General features: G+C 49.0%; 1 protein-coding gene across 2 annotated transcripts; it reads left to right on the forward strand.

Moving 5' to 3' along the window:
* Positions 1-3,585: 3,585 nt before the first annotated feature.
* Positions 3,586-7,342, forward strand: SELENOW (selenoprotein W). 2 transcript variants are annotated; one of them, XM_073796080.1, is made up of 6 exons: positions 3,586-3,736; positions 5,208-5,232; positions 5,337-5,390; positions 5,570-5,644; positions 5,751-5,849; positions 6,917-7,342. In XM_073796080.1, exons 1-5 carry the CDS (start codon positions 3,690-3,692, stop codon positions 5,829-5,831), a joined length of 282 nt encoding a protein of 93 aa, XP_073652181.1. In that variant the 5' UTR covers positions 3,586-3,689; the 3' UTR covers positions 5,832-5,849; positions 6,917-7,342. The 2 variants fall into 2 exon arrangements, with proteins under 2 accessions (XP_073652181.1, XP_033701648.1); XM_033845757.2 differs by having other exon boundaries at positions 3,601-3,736; positions 6,950-7,342.
* Positions 7,343-18,709: the final 11,367 nt, after the last annotated feature.

Below are 18,709 nucleotides of genomic sequence, written 5' to 3' on the forward strand. Positions count from 1 at the left end.
TGCCCGAGCCTGGGTGTGGGTCACCGTGAGGCTGTGAGCGGGAGCCTGCATGTGCTGTGTGATTGGGCTGCAGTGTCTCTGCCTGGGTGTGTCCCTGGGGTGGTGTGTGGTTGTGCAATGGTGTTCATGCCCAGATACATCCAAGTGAGAGTCTGTCTGGGTTATTGGTAGGTTAATGTGTGTGTGTGTGTGTGTGTGTGTGTGTGTGTGTGTCCGTGGGCATTACTGATCATGTCTCTGTGTGCAGCTGTGCGGTTGTGTATCAGTGTCCGTGGCCAAATGCAGCAGTGTGTGCTCTGTATACAATTGTGTGTCCCAGTGAGCGGGATCTCTGGGCGAGCTGTTGTGTCTCTGTCCGGATACATGTGTGTTGTGTTATTGTCCAGGGTACAGTTGTGTGTTCCACCACGTGGCCGGGTAGAGGCGGCAGCCATAGTGCGTGAGTTGCGCATCTGGAGGTGTAGTTGTCGTGATCCTGGCTGGGTAGGGACTGCGCTGTTGTATAGGGAGAGCCTGGTGTGTTTTTGTGTCATTGTGTAGCAGAATAGAGGTTTGTGCTGTTGCGTTGTGTCTCTGGCTGGGCTGTGGTTTGTCTGAATGTGCAATTGTGTAGCCAGGTAAGGGGGAGAGCTGTGTGTTACCATTTGTGTGTGTGTGTGTGAGAGAGAGAGTGAGCAAGGGATGCATTCCCAACCCCAGAAGCGTGACTACTGTCTCCAGCCTCCTCTACTCCTGGGCAACAGAGACCTCTTTGTTCTCAGTGGCAGAAGGGGGGCGTCTCTCACTCTTCAGTCAACAAAACAACCTCTGAGCATCTGCCCTGTGCCCAGCCACTTGCTGGGTGTGCTGAGAAAACGTCAGACCTGGGACAACCAGAGTGGTTGGGGCAGTGATGGGGGAGCCCCATGGGGACCCTGGCCAGCCTGTGGGGTTTGGGTGGCCTTCCTTGAGGACAGCATTGTTAGAAGATAATTTTGGGGAAAAAAGGGAAAATCATGACTCATACTGATCTAAAAGCGAAAACATGTTAAAGATGTCACTTAACACTGTCAGGTGTTATAACTGGTTCAAAGGAAAATCAACAAACAGACGCATTTATAGATCAGGAATATTGAAACAAAAATGCAAATAGAGGCAAAACATTTGGGGGGGTCTTATGGTCTGAATGTTTGCATTCCCCTGAAGATGATGGTATTAGGAGGTGGGGCCTTTGGGAGGTGCTCAGGTCATGAGAGTGGAGCTCTCATGAATGAGATTAGTGCCCTTATAAAAGAGACCCCAGAGACATCCCCTGCCTCTTCCATCAGGTGAGGACACAGCGAGAAGGTGGCAGCTATGAACCAGGAAGAAGGCCCTCACTCAACCATGCTGGCACCTTGATCTTGGACTTTGAAGCCTCCAGAGCTGGGAGCAATAAATTTCCGTTGTGTATAAGCTATAAACTGTAGTATTTTGTTATAGCAGCCCAAACAGACTAAGGGAGAGAGGGTTGTCCCTCCACCAGACAGAATTCATTTGCACGCCTGTACAGAAGAATTATTTTGTAATGCCGTCACTTATCTACAGTTTATGGAGTTGTAAAACAGAACCCCACAGAATCAGATAACTCTGAATGGCTTGTTACAGGCTGAATTATGTCCCACCAGAATTCATATGTGAAGTCCTAACCCCCAGTACCTCATAACATGACCTTATTTGGAAACAAGGTTGTTGCAGATGCAATTACTTAAGATGAGGTCATACTGGCATAGGGTGGGCCCTAATCTAAAATGACTGGGTCCTGGCAATTCCCTGGTGGTAAGACTCCACACTTCCACTGCAGGGGGCATGGGTTCGATCCCTGGTCAGGGAACTAAGATCCCACATGCGACGTGGCATGGCCAATAAATAAAATAAAATAAAGATAAAATAAGAAAATTAAGTAAATAGGGAAATTTGGACACAGACATGCACACAGGGAGAGTGCCACGTGGAGTTGAAGGTAGATATTGGGTGGTGCTCTTAGGAGCCAAGGAACACCAAAGGTTGCCAGCGAAACACCAGGAGCTCGGAGAGGATCATGGAACAAATTCTTTCTCACAGACTTTAGAGGGAACTAACCCTGCTGACACCTTGATCTCTGCCTCCTGGCCTCTAGAACCGTGAAATAAATTTCTGGGGTTTCAGCCATTCAGTTTGTGGTGCTTTGTGATGACAGCCCTAGCAAACTAATACAGATGCAATATGGAGAAGGTATAGTTTATCACGACACAAAATTTTCCCTACGATATGTTGGAGCTGATTTCTGGAGGATGAACAGGGTCAGGCAGTAGGAGAGGGTAGAAGGAGCGTGCACAAAGTCCCAGAGGCAGGTGAGTGGGTGAGGTCCCTGATTCCACGTGGCTAAGGCACTAAGAGAGGGGCAAGAAGGGAACAATGGGACCAGTCAGGGGCAGAGCATGCTAAGGCTTGGGGTTCTTTTGCTTGTTTTCTTGGCCGAGCCGGGCAGCTTGCGAGATTTCAGTTCCCCCACCAGGGACTGAACCCCGACCACAGTAGTGAAAGCCTGGAATCCTAACCACTAGGCCACCAGGGAACTCCCAAGGCTTGGGTTTTTGTTCTGAGGACCTTGGAAGCCTGAAAAAGACCTCTATTTATGGGACACTGACTAGCCCAGCCACATGTTATCTGCTCTACATCAGAGGCTCATTGTATCTTCCCAAGACCACTGAGATCAGAGGACACACAGCCAGCAAAAGAGGTGGGGTGGAACTTGAACCATGTCTGCCAAGTGCCCCGAGACGTCAGGGTCACAGCAGGTGAGAACCAGCGGATCAAAGACAGAAGCTGCGGTGGGAAGACCTCGGGCAGAGCTAAGGGCAGGGACTTTGTCTATTTTTTCACTGCTGTATCTTCGGAACCTATGACTGCAGGTAGGTACCCAGTACGTATTTCTTAGATGGGTAAATATTCTCTGAAGGCGATTATACCCATCTTCCGGAGGAGGAAACTGAGGCTCAGAGAAAGGCATCGCGCCCTAAGCCTTTAACTCAGCTGCCAGCTTCCAGCTTCCAGCACTCTCCATGAACACCTTGCCACAGAGAGGACTGGAACGTGCAAAAGCGGGGGGTTGCCAAGCTGATCAGGGCGCCCGGGTGCGGATGCCAGGCTTTAATAAGGCAGCAGGGGCCCTGGAGCGCTCACTGGAAACCCCAGCTTCAGGGGCTGCCCTGAGTACCCCAAATCCTTTCGGACTCAGCCCTCTCGGCCTCGCTGCCGCCCTCGGCCTCCCCTCCGGCCCCGCCCCCCAGGTCCTCGCTGCAAAACCACCCCCTTCGCTTGTACTTCCGTTTCCTCCTAGTAGCAGTCGGCCCTGAACCCCCGCCCCGCGAGGCCATACCATTCCAGGCCGGAGGGGGAGATCCGGGAGGGGGCGCGCAAAGGCTTCTCCCGGGACTCCCTCTGCCGGTATGCTCCCTGGCCTCACAGGGCGAGAGGAGGGAGATTTGCGTCGGGGCCCTCAGGGTGGTGGTGAGCCGTAGGGCCCCCTTCGTCCCCGCTGTGGGGCCTTTCTCCCCTCATCCCCCCCCGCGGCGTTGGTCCGCTCTGTGGAAGGCCCAGTACCAGGCCTCTCTGCGCATGCTCCGCCTCGGGGCTCCCACCTCGCCTTTTCTCGCCGGAGTGCTGATCGGGTGTTTGGACTGTAGCGGATGCTCCGGTCCGGAATCATGGCTGTTGCCGTTCGAGTCGTTTATTGGTGAGCACGAGGGCCGGAGATCCCCTCTTCGAATCCCGCCCGGGCCCCGCCCTGTCCCAGCGGAGCTGGGCGCTGGGGACGTCGGGGGCAGAACCCATGGGGATCCTTCCACTGGGAAAAGGATTCCGTAGGGGTGGGAAACAGAGGGCGTTGATTTCTCTGCCCTCCCCCACCCCGTCCCCAGTTTGTAACATTCTAGATGTCTCAGGTCTCAAAAGGTAGAACTGCGACACGTGTGTGTTGTTTTAACCCCCCCGATTCCGGGACTCAGTGTGGGGAGCAGGTGGGGGTCAGTGTGTAATGGGAGAGGAGGTTCCGTCAGCGCCTCGGTTTCCCCTCCCCCAGTACCTGGAACAGTCGTGGGGTGGGGCCGGCCAGAGTCGAGAAGGTTCGAGAAGTTTCTGGCCAGCGTTTGGCAAGGACTTGAATGCATACAGTGGATGCCTTTCGCTACTAACCCTAGTCTTTTTCTGACCTCGCTTTTCCCGTCTGTAGAGGGAGTGATCTTAACGTTACCGCGGAGGGAATACTGTGTGTTGGGTGTTAAACATTTGATCTGATTGTTCCGTTCAGAGTGAAAAAGTGCCAGGTCTGCAGGGAATGTTCCGTCCTGTAGACTGCTTGATCGGCCTGGCCCCTAGGACTGTGCTGGCATGCACAGGCATGCTGGCCTGTAGGCGCTGAATAAATACATGTTAAGTGAATTTCCTCTCCCGGAAACCCCTTGAGTGGGGGTGGGGGAGGGGGTGTGTCTAGCTCCATTTTACAGGTGAGGAAACTGAGGCTGGGAGTGGGGCAGTGGCAGGTCGGTAGCTCGAGGTTCAGGCTGCAGATAACAGGTTACCCGAATCTGGGTCCACTGGCTGTCATGTCTGTGAGATGTCCAGAGGGGGTTATGAAAGGCTCACATCTGTCACAGCATTAGCGGTGTCCCTGGCCACTCGGTCACGCAGGGGGTGAAGTGAAATTTTGAGACCCGGGGCGGGGGGGGGGCCTGTGCACCAGACTCCAGTTCCAAAATAGCCTCCCGTGGGGGGTTGGGGAGGCGTTTAAATTTCATCCTCGGGCCTGGCAGGGCCTTGGGGATCCAGGAATAATGGTTTCCCTTGGACGGGCGGGGGTGGAGCTGTTATTTCAGCAGTTGTCCTAACCCAGTTCTCTCCATTGTCTCCGCCTCTGCTCTGCCTCACGCTGTGGCTTCTCCTTGTCACCCCGTTTGAATTTCCTCGCGTGGGTGGCTCTCCCCTTCCTGTGCCCCTGCCTCCCCATCTGTGTGCTGCCCCCCAACACTCGGTGTGTCTCTCCTCTCTCTTGAGGGTGTCTGTGCCTTGCTTGGTTTTGTCATCTGTGTCCCTCTTCATCTCTTCCTGCTCCCCCCCATTTCCCTCCATCTCTGCTCCTGCCTCTCCCTGGATCCCCACCGTCTCCCTCTCTCTCCCGGGACCCACTCTCTTGGACACTCTCCCACCAGTGGCGCTTGAGGCTACAAGTCCAAGGTAAGCAGAGTGGTCCCAAGAGGCACCCCTGGAAGATGGGGGAGGGGGGCTAGCTGGCGTGGCTCCTGTGGACCCCTGTTGTGACCTCGCACCCCCTTTTGCAGTATCTTCAGCTTAAGAAGAAGTTAGAAGATGAGTTTCCTGGACGCCTGGACATCGTGGGTCCTGGGGATGGGGAAGGAGTCAAACATGGGTCATGTCCATCCTTCAGCCCTGGATGGCGGTGGGGGTGGTGTGGGTCAGCCCCACCCTTCGCCCCCATTCTCCATTCCTTGGGCAACGGCGGGTGTCCCCAAGAGGGCATCTCAGCCCTGCCAACACCTCTCCTTCTCCCCAGTGCGGCGAGGGGACGCCCCAGGTCACCGGTTTCTTTGAAGTGTTGGTAGCGGGGAAGTTGGTTCACTCCAAGAAGGTATGTCTGTCTGTCCGTTCTGCCCCATTTGGGGCTAGTGGGGTTTTGGGACTGGGGTTGGCATCTTGGTCCCAGCTCATCCCTCGCCTCTTCCTCCCTTCTCCAGGGAGGCGATGGCTATGTGGACACGGAGAGCAAGTTTCTGAAGCTGGTGGCCGCCATCAAAGCCGCTTTGGCTCAGGCCTAATGGGCCCTGAGGGCAGAGGTGAGGGGGACCCGGCGTCTAGACGACAATTGACGACTCCTGTTCCTAACGTGCTCCAGACCCGAGCACTAGTGTCCAGCCCAATACCAGAACAAGTAGCGGTTTCCATGTTGTTCTCTGGACCGTAGAACTGCTTTTCAGCACTTTCTGAGCCTGCTTTTCGATTTTCAAGCCTGTACGTTGTAGATGAGTCCCAAACCCAACCTGTCCTGGAACTGGGCCCTGGTTACTAACCTAGCCATAACCAAGCTCTGGCTCCTGGCTTTTGAGAGCCTAGAAGCACTTCCTGCCCCCCTCTAAGCTTGAGCGCCAGTTCCCGCCCCACGGTGTGCTAGCACTGAGTGTCCTGTGCCAGGGCACTGGGGACCCAGGTGCCTGCCCCCAGCATGCTTTGCACCAGGAACCTGGTTCTGAAACGCTTTGAACTCAAGGTCCATTTCTTACCGTCCTCACTAGAGCAGAGCGAGGTTGCTTTCAGTGGGAATTTGGACCCGCAAATTTGAATTAAAGCAGTACAAAAATATGAATGTCTTGCCTCCTGTGCAGGTCTGAAAAGAAGTGAGTCTCCCCAGATTAAAAAAAGAAAATCAAGAATTTCATAATTCCAAAGCTGCATGAGCTGGCGATGTGTGGGCTGTTGCTGTGGGGGGGTGGGGGGTGGAGGGGGGGCCACCTTTGTGGGGTTTGAACTCCTAAAGACAAACGGCGCATCCCTTGCATAAACACACCATTTGCCGCCTCCAAACTGTCAGTAACTCGAGGCATTTGCTTAAATCAGCACAAGGTTTGCTTAGATTCAGAGGAGTCCACCAATGGGTGATTTCATCTAAAATAAGCAAAAATGGGATTTACGCAAGAAAAGAAAGGGGGAAGAATGGTTCTTGTTCGCGTGGTTTCTGAGCGCAGTTTCAGGAGTCTCGAGGCCACCGCCAAGCTCAGCGATTCTCTTGAAGGACTCACACAACTCAGCAGAGCTGTTCTACTCATGGTTGCAGTTTACTACAGCGAAAGCTTAGAGGTTAAAGTCAGGGAAGTGACTCCCTTTAATCTGGCCTCTCTCCCTGTAGTCTGAAGCCCCCTCCCCCCTTCTCTCTGCGCAGTCCAGTGACCTTGGCCCAGCCCCTCTCGGCAGACGCTTCATGACAGGAAGGACTGAAATGTCTCGTGGACGCCTGGTCCTTCCCTGATGTTCTCACGGCTGCCGGTTGGGGTAGAGATGGACACCCCTGGTCTTTGCCTGCATGTGTGGGAGTGTGCGTGTGTCCCCAGGAGTCTAACTTTGCACGCTGGTCCCGCTTCTTCCTTTCCCCCCCTGTCCCTCATCTCCCTGCACCCCGCCATGTCTTCCTTCTACCCTCTGGTGTTTGGGGCGGTCCTGCTCCAGGCTTCCTTTCCAAGGGGAAGCTGAGAGCGGATCAGGATGGGTGAGTCTCACATTTCAGCAGTGATTGCAACGGTTCACAGCTCAATAAATGTTGATGAAGTTAACAAAATGTGCGTGTGTCTGCGTGTGTCCATTTTACCCTGGAACCTCCTGCCCCTGGTCTCCAGTCCAGGAAATTAGTGATTTGATATGTACAGAGCTGTAACTTCAGGACTGAACTTTCAGTGGTCCCCAAAGCCAAGGTTACGGTGGTCTCTGGATGCCACCTGGAGTTGCGTTATCACTGGTGTAAGTCCTCCAGGGTGAAGTGGGTCCCTGGTTGCTGTGTTCAGGAGAAAGCTGGCTGTGGTTGGAAGAAAGGTGCTGGGTGGTGTCATAGATTGTGTTTTGGGGCCCTGTATTTTATCCCCTCCTCGCGTGTATGCCTTACCCCCTTTACCGTCCTCACACTAGAGATGAGCTGTGCGTCCTCACCTCCTAACTTTGGGTTTGATCACATGACTTGCTTTGGCCAATGGAATGAGGCAGAAGTAACGGGGGTCAGGTCTGAGCCTGGGTCTCGAGATGCCTTGTTCTGCCCGTGTTGAGAACACTGGGAAGTGCCTGGAGGGCTCACGGGCCCACTTCCTAGTATTTCATGTGACAAGACTAAGCGTTAGGGGTGACTGGCCACTTTTGTACAAACCACAGTTAATTCATTTTTTAAGAACTCCGTCTTGACATTATCCCAGCTGATTACAGTTGGGATGGAGCCTGAAGATGTGTGTGTCACTGAGGTTTTAAAAACTGCCTTTAGGATCCATTTTGTAAAGGGTACGTCCTGGCGGGTATTAATAAATAAAGGTTTCGAAATTTAAAATAGGTTCTTTCAGAAGTCCTTTCACTGAGGGCCATTATGTCTTACATGCATCTGCGTATCCTGAAAAGTTGATTCAAATCGTTAGGACATATGAACAGAATTTAGTCTGTATAAAACCCACTAGAATATTTATAAAAGGGGCCCCAAACAGGAGGATGGTATTTTTGTTCTGACGGCTCTCACCTTCATTGTGGGCTGACAAATCGGGAGCTCTAACAGTTCTCCTACAAAAACTCTGGAAAATACTGTAGCAGATGAACCATGCCTGGTTATGCCTCAGTTCACCCTCTCTGGGCCAGGCCGCTGGGTGGCCTGGGTGAGGTGAGGAAATCCACTAGACACTACAAAGAAGCCCCTGCATGCAAAAGTCCCATCTCGAAGGTTTCTAAGTTGGAGACGTCTAAGAAACCACAGCTGGAAGAGACCAGTCATTGGGCAAAAGATAAGAGGATAAGTGTCTGAAAATCAGAAAAAATCACAGCCTCAGAAATACTTTTTTCTTTAAAAATAGCTTTACCGAGATATTACATACCATGCAGTTTACCCATTTAAAGTATGCACTGTTCTTTAGTATTTTCACAGATATTTGCAACCATCACCACAGTCAACTTCAGAACATTTCATTACCTCAGAGAGAACCCCCGCATGCTTCAGCACCCCTCCAGTCCCCAGCCCCGAGCAACCACTAATCTACTTTCTGTTTCTATAGATTTCCCTGTTAAAATGGATTCATACAATATGTGGTCTTGTGTCCGGCTTCTTTCACTCGGCATAATGTTTTCAAGGTTCATCCATGTCATGCTGATGTAGCTGGCATCAGAACTTCAGTCCTTTTTATGGCTGAATAATATTCCACTGAGTGGATAGACCACATTTTGTTTATCATTTCATCAGCTGATGGGCATTTAGGTTGTTTCTACTTTTTAGCTACCGTGAATAGTGCTTCTGTGAACGTTCGTGTACAAGTTTTTGTTTGAACACCAGTTTTCAGTTCCTTTGGGCATACACCTAGGAGTGCAACAGCTGGGTCAACAGCAATGATTTTTTTTATAACCTTCCTGGCAGAAGGCCACATGAAGACCTTTAGATTCCCTCGGAACTGAGGAACTCTTAATGCTTTTGATGGTCATGAAGTCCACACTTACCTCAAATATAATACAATTCTAACCCGATGAACTCTCAAACCTTGAGCCGCTCGTTCTGCGAGGACAGAAATTGTTTCTCCCCTAAGACAAATGCTGATGACCCATGAGACTGTGCCTGTACCCCATGGGTCCATTCCCAGTGACATCTGGGAAAACTCCCATGACAACCATCAATAATAGCGACAAGAAACAAAGACCCCACACGTCTTCATTTCTAATGATTCTGACAGTTCTCGTAGTAAAACAATTCTTTGGAGGTTTAGATCTAAACCGGGTAGGTGGAGACAGACCACAGAGAGAGGCTAGTGAGCAACTAAGCTTCAATGGAGTTTGATCTTAACGCCACTGGAGTCTGCATGGTGTTATCTTCAGCTCTCCATTTGGTTTAGCCAAGTCACATTATGCCACCACTTGATAATTTAAATGACAGGGCTTCCCTGGTGGCGCAGTGGTTGAGAGTCCGCCTGCCGATGCGGGGGACACGGGTTCGTGCCCCGGTCCAGGAGGATCCCACGTGCCGTGGAGCGGCTGGGCCCGTGAGCCATGGCCGCTGAGCCTGCGCGTCCGGATCCTGTGCTCCGCAACGGGAGAGGCCACAACAGTGAGAGGCCCGCGTACCGCAAAAAAAAAAAAAAAAAAAAAAAAAAAAAAGGAAGTAAATGACATAAGACTCTCAAATCCTTTGTTTAAGCAAGAAATGTGGTGGGTCAGGCGAGGCTGGGTTATGCTTCAGTGGAAATACACAAAACCAAACCCAAATCTCAATGGATTAATGCAACACATGCAAAGCCCTCTCCAGGGCAACTGTCCTCCCTGCACCCATTCAGTGGCCTAGAGAAGTACTGTCCAATAGAATTTTCTGTGGTGATGGAATTTTTCTGCATCTGCTCTAACACCATGGCCACTGGGCACATGCCACATAGTGCTTTCAAGAGCTTGAAAGGTGGTGGATGTGACCGAGGAACTGAATTTTTATCTTACTTTATTTAAACACATTCAAATTCATGGCAACTGTGGCTAGTGGCTATCTTATTGGATAGTGCAGATCTAGACAGATGGACGCTGTTCTCCTGTTGCTGCACCTGGACCCACAGCATCCTTAGTCGGCATGGCTGGAAAAGAGCACAGAGACACGTGCTAGCTCTTAAAGACATCAGCTGGGAAGTGACGCCCGTCACCTCTAGTTGCAGCCCATTGGCCAGAACGGTCACACAGCCCTGCCCACCTGTAGAACCTGCCTGGGGACTGTAGTCAGGAAAAGGAAGAGAGCTGGAAAAAATGGTGAGCGCTAAAAGTATCTACCACAGTCCTTTTATTTTAATTTTACCTTATGCATGGAGGAGAAAGAGAAAATGCTATGATCCCGTTTTGGCTAAGACAATTCACATCTTCAAGAAAAGGAGGGGACTTCCCTAGTGGCGCAGTGGTTAAGAATCCGCCTGCCAATGCGGGGGACACGGGTTCGAGCCCTGGTCCGGGAAGAGCCCACACGCCGCGGAGCAACTAAGCCCGTGCGCCACAACTACTGAGCCTGCGCTCTAGAGCCCTCGAGCCACAACTACTGAGCCCACGTGCCAAAACTACTGAAGCCCGCGTGTCTAGAGCCCGTGCTCAGCAACAAGAGAAGCCACCGCAATGAGAAGCCCTCGCACCGCAACGAGGAGTAGACCCCGCTCGCTGCAACTAGAGAAAGCCCACGCGCGGCAACGAAGACCCAACGCAACCAAAAATTAAATAAATAAGAAAAGAGAATTCAGCAAGAGCATCCCTGGAAGCCTGAACCGGAAGAAACAGTGATTTCTTTTCCGACAGCGACACCATGTGACCAATTGGGAGAACTGCACCTTCCTCACACCACCTTGGATCACTAGGAATCAATATGGGCCTATGGAATCACTTCCGCTCATTGAGATTCAGTGTAAAGAAAATCACCAATTCCCTGACATGACACTTTTCAAAGAAGTCAGGAAGAGGGAAAAATACATCTTCTGTCTTTTCAAATCCTTTCTCTCTCTGGACCCCTACCTGTCCCAGCTTCACCACTTGCTGGCTGTGGGACCTCAGACAAGTGACCTCACATCTCTGGGTGAAGATTTGGTGGAGGGAGGAAGCAAGGGAAAAGGGAGTGGGGGACCAAGGCAACCCCAGGCTGGGATTGGGCATGACTCAGATCATGTGCAGAGTGATAGATTTTACCCTCAGTGCCTCTGTTGCCTCCTTCTTCCCTTCTTGACTCAGAACTGCTTCTTATGGCTCCCTGCCTTTCCTCACTTCTCTCCATCCAGGGGAAAGACTGAGTCCTCCTGTCCTCTTAGCTTAACCTTTCGGCCGACTCCACTTTGCAGCACCTCATGACAGGCAGCTCCATCCCCCCCCACCCTTTTTTTAAAACTTCAAGGATATTTATTGTTAAGAAGTCTTAAGGTTGGTAGTCAGCTCAACAATGTAATCAAGGTTTCAGAATTTTTCTATCTTTTCACGCTCTCCTTTCTTTAGCTTGTTGGGTTTTCATCCACTTGGTTTTTGCCTCATGGTGGCAAGATGACCATTGCAGCTCCAGGCATCACATCTGTGTTCAAAGCAGGAAGAAAGAGGAAGGCACCCTGCCAGCGCACTTGCCTGTTGTGCCTGTCCTCCTGCCATTTAAAAAAATTGAAGTAAAATACACATAACATAAAATTTACCATTTGAAAGAAGCCAGACACAAAAGAACACATATTGTATGATTCCATTTGTATGAAATATTCAGAGTAGGCAAATCTATAGAGACAGAGAGTGGATTCATGGTTACCAGGGGCTGGCTTCTTTCACCTGGCATAATGTTTTCAAGATTTGTCCATGTTGTAGCATGTGTCAGTGTTTCATTCCTTTTTATGGCGGAATAATATTCCGTTGTATGAATGTACCATATTTTGTTCATCCTTTGATGGACACCTGGGATGATTCCATCTTTTGGTTATGGTGACTAATACTGCTATGAACATTCATGTACAAGTTTTTGTTTGAACACCCGTTTTCCATTCTTTTGGGTTAATTTTTGTTTTTACAGGACGACAAAGCCATCATTGCATCTAACAAAATTAGCAGTAATTCCTGAATATCATATAATCAATCCCTGGTCCATTTTAAAATTTCCCTGATTATGACAGAGATGCCTTTTTACAGTTGGTTTCTTTGAATATGATTCCCAAATAAGACAGACACATTGTGTTTGTCCCATATGTTCCTTGGATATCTTTTTACTCCAAACCTGTTCTCTGTTTCCCCCTTGTTTTTATTCTATTATTTAATAATGCCTGTCTTAGGAGGTTGTTACCCTCCCTGGTTATGAAGCTTTCCATCAGCCCTTTACCTAAATGAGGTGCTTCCTGACATTGGCTGCTCACAGGAATCACCTGGGGAGAGATTTGAACACTCTCTATGCTCAGCCCGCACCCAGACTAATTCAGAACCCCCAGGTGTGGGGTCAATGTCCCTATTTTTAGAATTTTTATTTTTTAATTGAAGTATAGTTGATTTACAATGATTCAGGTGTACAGCATAGTGATTCTATATATATATATTCTTTTTCAGATTCTTTTCCCTTATAGGTTATTACAAAACATTGAATATAGTTCCCTGTGCTAACAGTAGGTCCTTGTTCTTTATTTTATATATAGTAGTGTGTATCTGTTAATCCCAAATTCCCAATTTATCCCTCCCCCGTTCCCCCTTTGGTAACCATAGGTTTGATTTTTATGTCTGTGAGTCTATTTCTGTTTTGTAAATAAGTTCATTTGTATCATTCGTTTAGAGTCCACATATAAATGATATCATATACTATTTGTCTTTCTCTGACTTACTTCACTTAGTATGATAATCTCTAGGTCCATCCATGTTGCTGCAAATGACATTATTTCATTCTTTTTTATGGCTGAGTGATATTCGATTGTATATATAAATACACACACCACATCTTCTTTATCCATTCATCTGTTGATGGCCGTTTGTTTCCACGTCTTAGCTATTGTAAACAGTGCTGCTATGGACATCGGGGTGCATGTATCTTTTCAAATTAGAGGTTTCATCTCCGGATATATGCCTAGGAATGGGATTGCTGGGTCATATGGTAACTCTATTTTTAGTTTTTTAAGGCAGCATCTGTATTTTAAATTTTAAACAACCTTTATTTTTTTAAGAGCAGTTTTAAGTTTGTAGCAAAATTGAGCTGAAAGTCCAGAGATTTCCCTTACACCCCTCCCCACCACACATGCACAGGCTCCCCGCACTACCAACATCCCCAGAGTGCTGCGTTTGTTACAATGGATGGAGCAACACTGACACGTCATATCACCCAAAGTCCGTAATTTACATTAGTGTTCACTCTTGGTGTTGTATATTCTGTGGGTTTTGACAGATATATAATGACGTGTATTCATTATAGTATCATACAGAACAGTTTCCCTGCCCTAAAAATCCTCTGTGTTCCTCCTATTCACCCCTCCCGCCCCTCTAACCCTTGGCATCCACTGATCTTTTTACGGTCTCCCTAGTTTTGCCATTTCCAGAATGTCATAGAGTTAAATCACACAACACGTAGCCTTTTCAGATTGGCTTCTTTCACTTAGTAACTCATTTCTTTATAGTGCTGAATAAAAGTCCGTTATCTGAATGTACCACAGTTTATGTATTCATTCATCTCTTGAAGGATATATTGGTTGCTTCCACGTTTTGGCCAGGACGAATAAAACTGATATAAACATCTGTGAGCATCTCTATGTTTAAAGCCCCCCCCCCCATTCCAGTGTGTATCCAGGGTTGAGAATCATAGGGCAGATGGTTTGGTGTCCACTGATGACGACCGTTTACTTTCACCATCCTATATGGTAGCCCCCCGCTACCTGGGGCTATTTAAATTAATTAATATGATATAAAATTAAAAATTCAGTCCTTCAATCACAGTGGTCACATCTCAGGTGCCCATTAGTCACTTGTGGCCAGTGGCTACTGGATTGGACAGTGCAGATATAGAATATTTCCATCATTCCAGAAAGTTCTATTAGGCAACACTGGCCTAAACCCTTTATTTCACAGGAGATGCAAAAAGAGATTTCCTAATTCCATAATTTCTTCTTTATTTGTTGGCTGTAACTCTTCTACAAGGAAGAAACCTCTGTTTAGCTGTTTGTTTACTCTGAATTACAATTTTCACAGGAAAGGCAGGAGACATACACGATTCTGCTTACTTTAGCAATGTTTAAATCAGAGCCTCAACAGATTTCTCTTTTTTTTTTTTTTTTTTTTGCGGTACACGGACCTCTCACTGTTGTGGCCTCTCCCGTTGCGGAGCACAGGCTCCGGACGCGCAGGCTCAGCGGCCATGGCTCACGGCCCCAGCCGCTCCGCGGCATGTGGGATCCTCCCGGACCGGGGCACGAACCCGCGTCCCCTGCATCGGCAGGCGGACTCTCAACCACTGCGCCACCAGGGAAGCTCTTTTCTTTCTTTTCTGAGGACCATAATGAACCTGTGGGTTTTTACGTATTTGATGTCTTTCAATCTGCTGCTAATGTTCTTCTTCTTTATTTTTTTAAAAAAAAATTTATCTATTTTGGGCTGTGCCGGGTCTTTGTTGTGGCATGCGGGATCTTCAGTTGCGGCATGCGGACTTCTTAGTTGTGGGACGCATGCGGAATCTAGTTCTCTGATGAGGGATCGAACCCAGGCCCCCTGCATGGGGAGTGCGGAGTCTTACCCAGTGGACCACCAGGGAAGTCCCTGACATTCTTCTTTTGAAGCTCAAATAATTCCAACTTTGGCTTCTTCACGTTGGCCCCCAAGTCTCTGGACAGAACCCCAGTCATCCTGGAGAGCTTCATATTTTTGGTGTGACAAGATGTTCTAGGCTTGCCTTGATTATTCCTGCCTCTGACCTGGAGCCAGCCTTTACGCCAAAACTCGGGTTACTTCCCAGAGGGAAATAATATTTTGGAGACAATAATCTGTACTCCTAGCAATCTAGATGAGAGATAACAATATCTCCAGGCTCTCAGGGGTCAAGACGCCCAACACTGCCCACCTGTCTATGAGTGGGAGAGACTCATTCTAATTGGTCAGTGCCTCTGCCTCTCCGTGTCCCTTCTCTGCTCCTGTTTCCTCAGTGCGCTTCTGTATTTATCCCTAACAGGGTCTGTTAGACAAGCAGGAGAAGCTTCTGTTATATCCTGGTAGCCGCCAGGGCTGTCCGCCCTGTTATGTCTGTCCACCCGCTCTCCCCAACCTCTGTAAATAACCTGTCACATGACTCCCTTCCCTCTCTCCAATCTGATCTAATCCTCTCCCTGCTCTCTTGGGCCCTCTAATGCTCTCTCCTATGCCGGCCTGGCATAACAGGATTGGAGACTTTGCTAGATGGGACCAGGACAGGGTCAGAGGACCGGCTGTGGGGAGACTCAGGGGCCAGGATGGCCACAGGAGGGCGGTAGAGGAATGGGGAGACGGAGAGACAGTGGGGCAGAGAGGAGTGAGTGGTGCCCCCACCTGAGACGGGGGTGGGGGTGGGGGGACGGACGACAGGGGGAGGGAGAGGGGACTTACTCCCTGGCCGTGATGGTTAGCAGTATTTGCATGGTCACTGGATACATATTTATTCTATTTTATTTATTTATTTTTAAGATTTAATTGTATTTATTTTTGGCTCCATTGGATCTTCGTTGCTGCGTGCAGGCTTTCTCTAGTTGTGGCGAGTGGGGGGCTTCGTTGCGGTGCCCGGGCTTCTCATTTCAGTGGCTTCTCTTGTGGAGCACGGGCTCTAGGCGTGCAGGCTCAGTAGTTGTGGCGCACGGGCTTAGTTACTCCACAGCATGCGGGATCTTCCCGGACCAGGGCTTGAACCCGTGTCCCCTGCATTGGCAGGCGGATTCTTAACCACTGCGCCACCAGGGAAGTCCTGGATGCATATTTAAAAAATAAAATAAGGTAAAATATCAATGAAGAGGGTGTGAGAAAAAAAGGGATGGAGGAACCGAGAGACAGAAGAAACACTGTCTGGAATTTCCAGTGGTATGTGCTAGGCATTGTGCAAAGAACTAGGATTCCATCAACTCCTCATAAACCTCTTTTATATTAAATATATACAAAAACTGTATATATTTAATGTACACAACTTATTGAGTTTGGAGATAAGTGTAATGAAGTTTTGATTAAAAATGCAAATACAACCGAGTATGTCTCTGAATCTCAACAACATGTTCCATCCACTGCTCAGGTCATCGCAGATAAATCAGGGAAAGGAGATCCTGCAGCTTCATCTTTTCTTCCTGAGAGCATCTCCCCGGGACTTATGTTGGGAAGGGCATTCCAGACACCCTGGCAGCACCAACTGCTGAAATGTCAGTCTCATGGCCACCAAGGAAGCGGGGGTTTGAGAAAGGTTTGGACAACATCTGCCAATATGTCCCATGTCCCCTTCAGCTCTCCTCTGACCACGCTGAGATTCTGCAGGTGCTGGCCTGGCCTGGCCTAAGAGGTTGGGCCACGTGGTGGGTCAGACTAGGTCATGGCCAAAGAAACGTGCTGGGGAGAAGCCCAGGGATTGAGGGGGAGGGAGAGAGACCAGAGAGGGAGCGGAAAGGGGAAGCATGGGTCTCCGCAGGGCAGAGAGGTGGAAGACGGGTGAGTCAGAGGAGGGAAGAGTTGGAAGTGGGGGTGGGCGGTTGTTTCCACGGCAGAAGAGCAAGGCTGCCCATTTCCTCAGCACTTCCTGTGTATCAGGCTCCGTGCCCAGTGTGTAAATGACACACTCTGTGTAATTCACACCCACCCCCAGGTGGTTGTTACCCAAAGCGTCATGGATGTCCCGCTGTCCACATGGCTTTCTCTGAAGGGCTGTGGTCTCCGGCTGGGCAGCTCCGCTCAGCTCAGACGCCTGAGGTCTTCTCAGAAAGGCACTTGAGTGCTCTGATATTTGCTGTGACCTCCTGTAGGCGAGGGATTAGGCTGCTGGCCTTAAAGGACCTTTTGTAAGGGCATTAGAGTATAAAGGGCAGCAGCTGTCACATGGGGAGTGACACAGGCTGGGGGGACCTTGCCAGTTTGGGTTTTGAAAGCAAGACTCGGCTGCCTCAGTTTCCTCTCCTTCCTGCCCCGCCCCCATCTCCCCCTCTCTGCTCTGCTGTGTCCCCTCTCTCTGCCTCTGATCTATCTCCTCCGCCCCTCAGTGTCCTGGACGGGTCTTTGTGTTTTTTCTGTCTCCATTCCTACCGGGGTCTCTCTGATAAGCACAAAGGGTCTCATTCTATCCTGGCAATTGTCTCTCCACCTCCAAACCACAGACTGTCATGTGGACCTCTAAATCCCTGTTAATTCTCACTATATTTTGCTGAGGCTGGCCTGGTCTAAGAGGATTGGAGCATTTTCTAAATGGGACCAGGACGGGGCCAGAAAACTGGCTGTGGGGAGACCCAGGGGTCAGGATGGCCACAGAGAGCAGCAGAGAAACTGGAGACAGAGGGAACATGAAATTGGTGCAAGGTTATAAGGACCATGGACCCCAAATAAAGACTTTGTAGATATCTATCCATCTATGATTGGACCCTTGACTTACGACAAATTACCCAGCCTCTCCATAAACTGACCATTGGAAATCCATGAGGAAAAACCAAAAAGAAATCCCTATCTCACACTATACATCCACAATCAATTCTAGATGTTTTAAAACCAAAATACGGGAGTTAAAACTGTAAAAATTTTAGAGAAGAAGACAATATCTTTATAACCATGTGATAATGAAATGTCTTAAACAAGAGAAAAGAAAAAGCAATAACGCTAGAAGGGAAAAGAACAACTCCACCCCACCCCCTCCCCCCCACCCAAAGCCCTGAGCTATATTGAAAACAGGCTGGGGATCTCAGACCGATGTTATCTGTAAACCGTTTTCAGTGTGTGACAAGGCAAGTAGACCTTGAACTTCAGCTTTTATAAAGTTTTATGTCAACCTGAAAGTGGGGGCATATCTTGTGAAAATCATTTTAAATTTAAAAAAAATAAATTTATTGTTTTACAGCATATCAGCTTGCCACTGATGGAAAGAAAAACACTGGTTCATCACAAAAGATAATGAGAGGCACTGAAATACACAACATTAAAATAAAGAAATTCTACTTATAGAAGAAATACACATCGGAAAAATGTTTGCAACACTTTAACCACCAAAAGGGATAGACACATAAATCCAAACAAATTAAGAAAAATGGGGGAAAAGGACAATTTACAAGTATTCCTAGTGTCCGATTAACACGTGAGACGATCTTGCTTAACTTGTCCATCATTGGAGACATCAATATTAAAACTACAAAGGAGCCACAAGACGGCAGATCGGCAAACATTAAAAAGTCTCAAATCCTAAACGGCCGGCAGGCTGGGCTGGAGCGCTGAGCTAATGATGTTGGTTCAGGTCGCATAGGAAGTTCTCCGGCAGCGTCCGCGAAACAGG

The sequence above is a fragment of the Tursiops truncatus genome, chromosome 19 (genome assembly GCF_011762595.2).
Source record: "Tursiops truncatus isolate mTurTru1 chromosome 19, mTurTru1.mat.Y, whole genome shotgun sequence".
NCBI lineage: Eukaryota > Metazoa > Chordata > Mammalia > Artiodactyla > Delphinidae > Tursiops > Tursiops truncatus.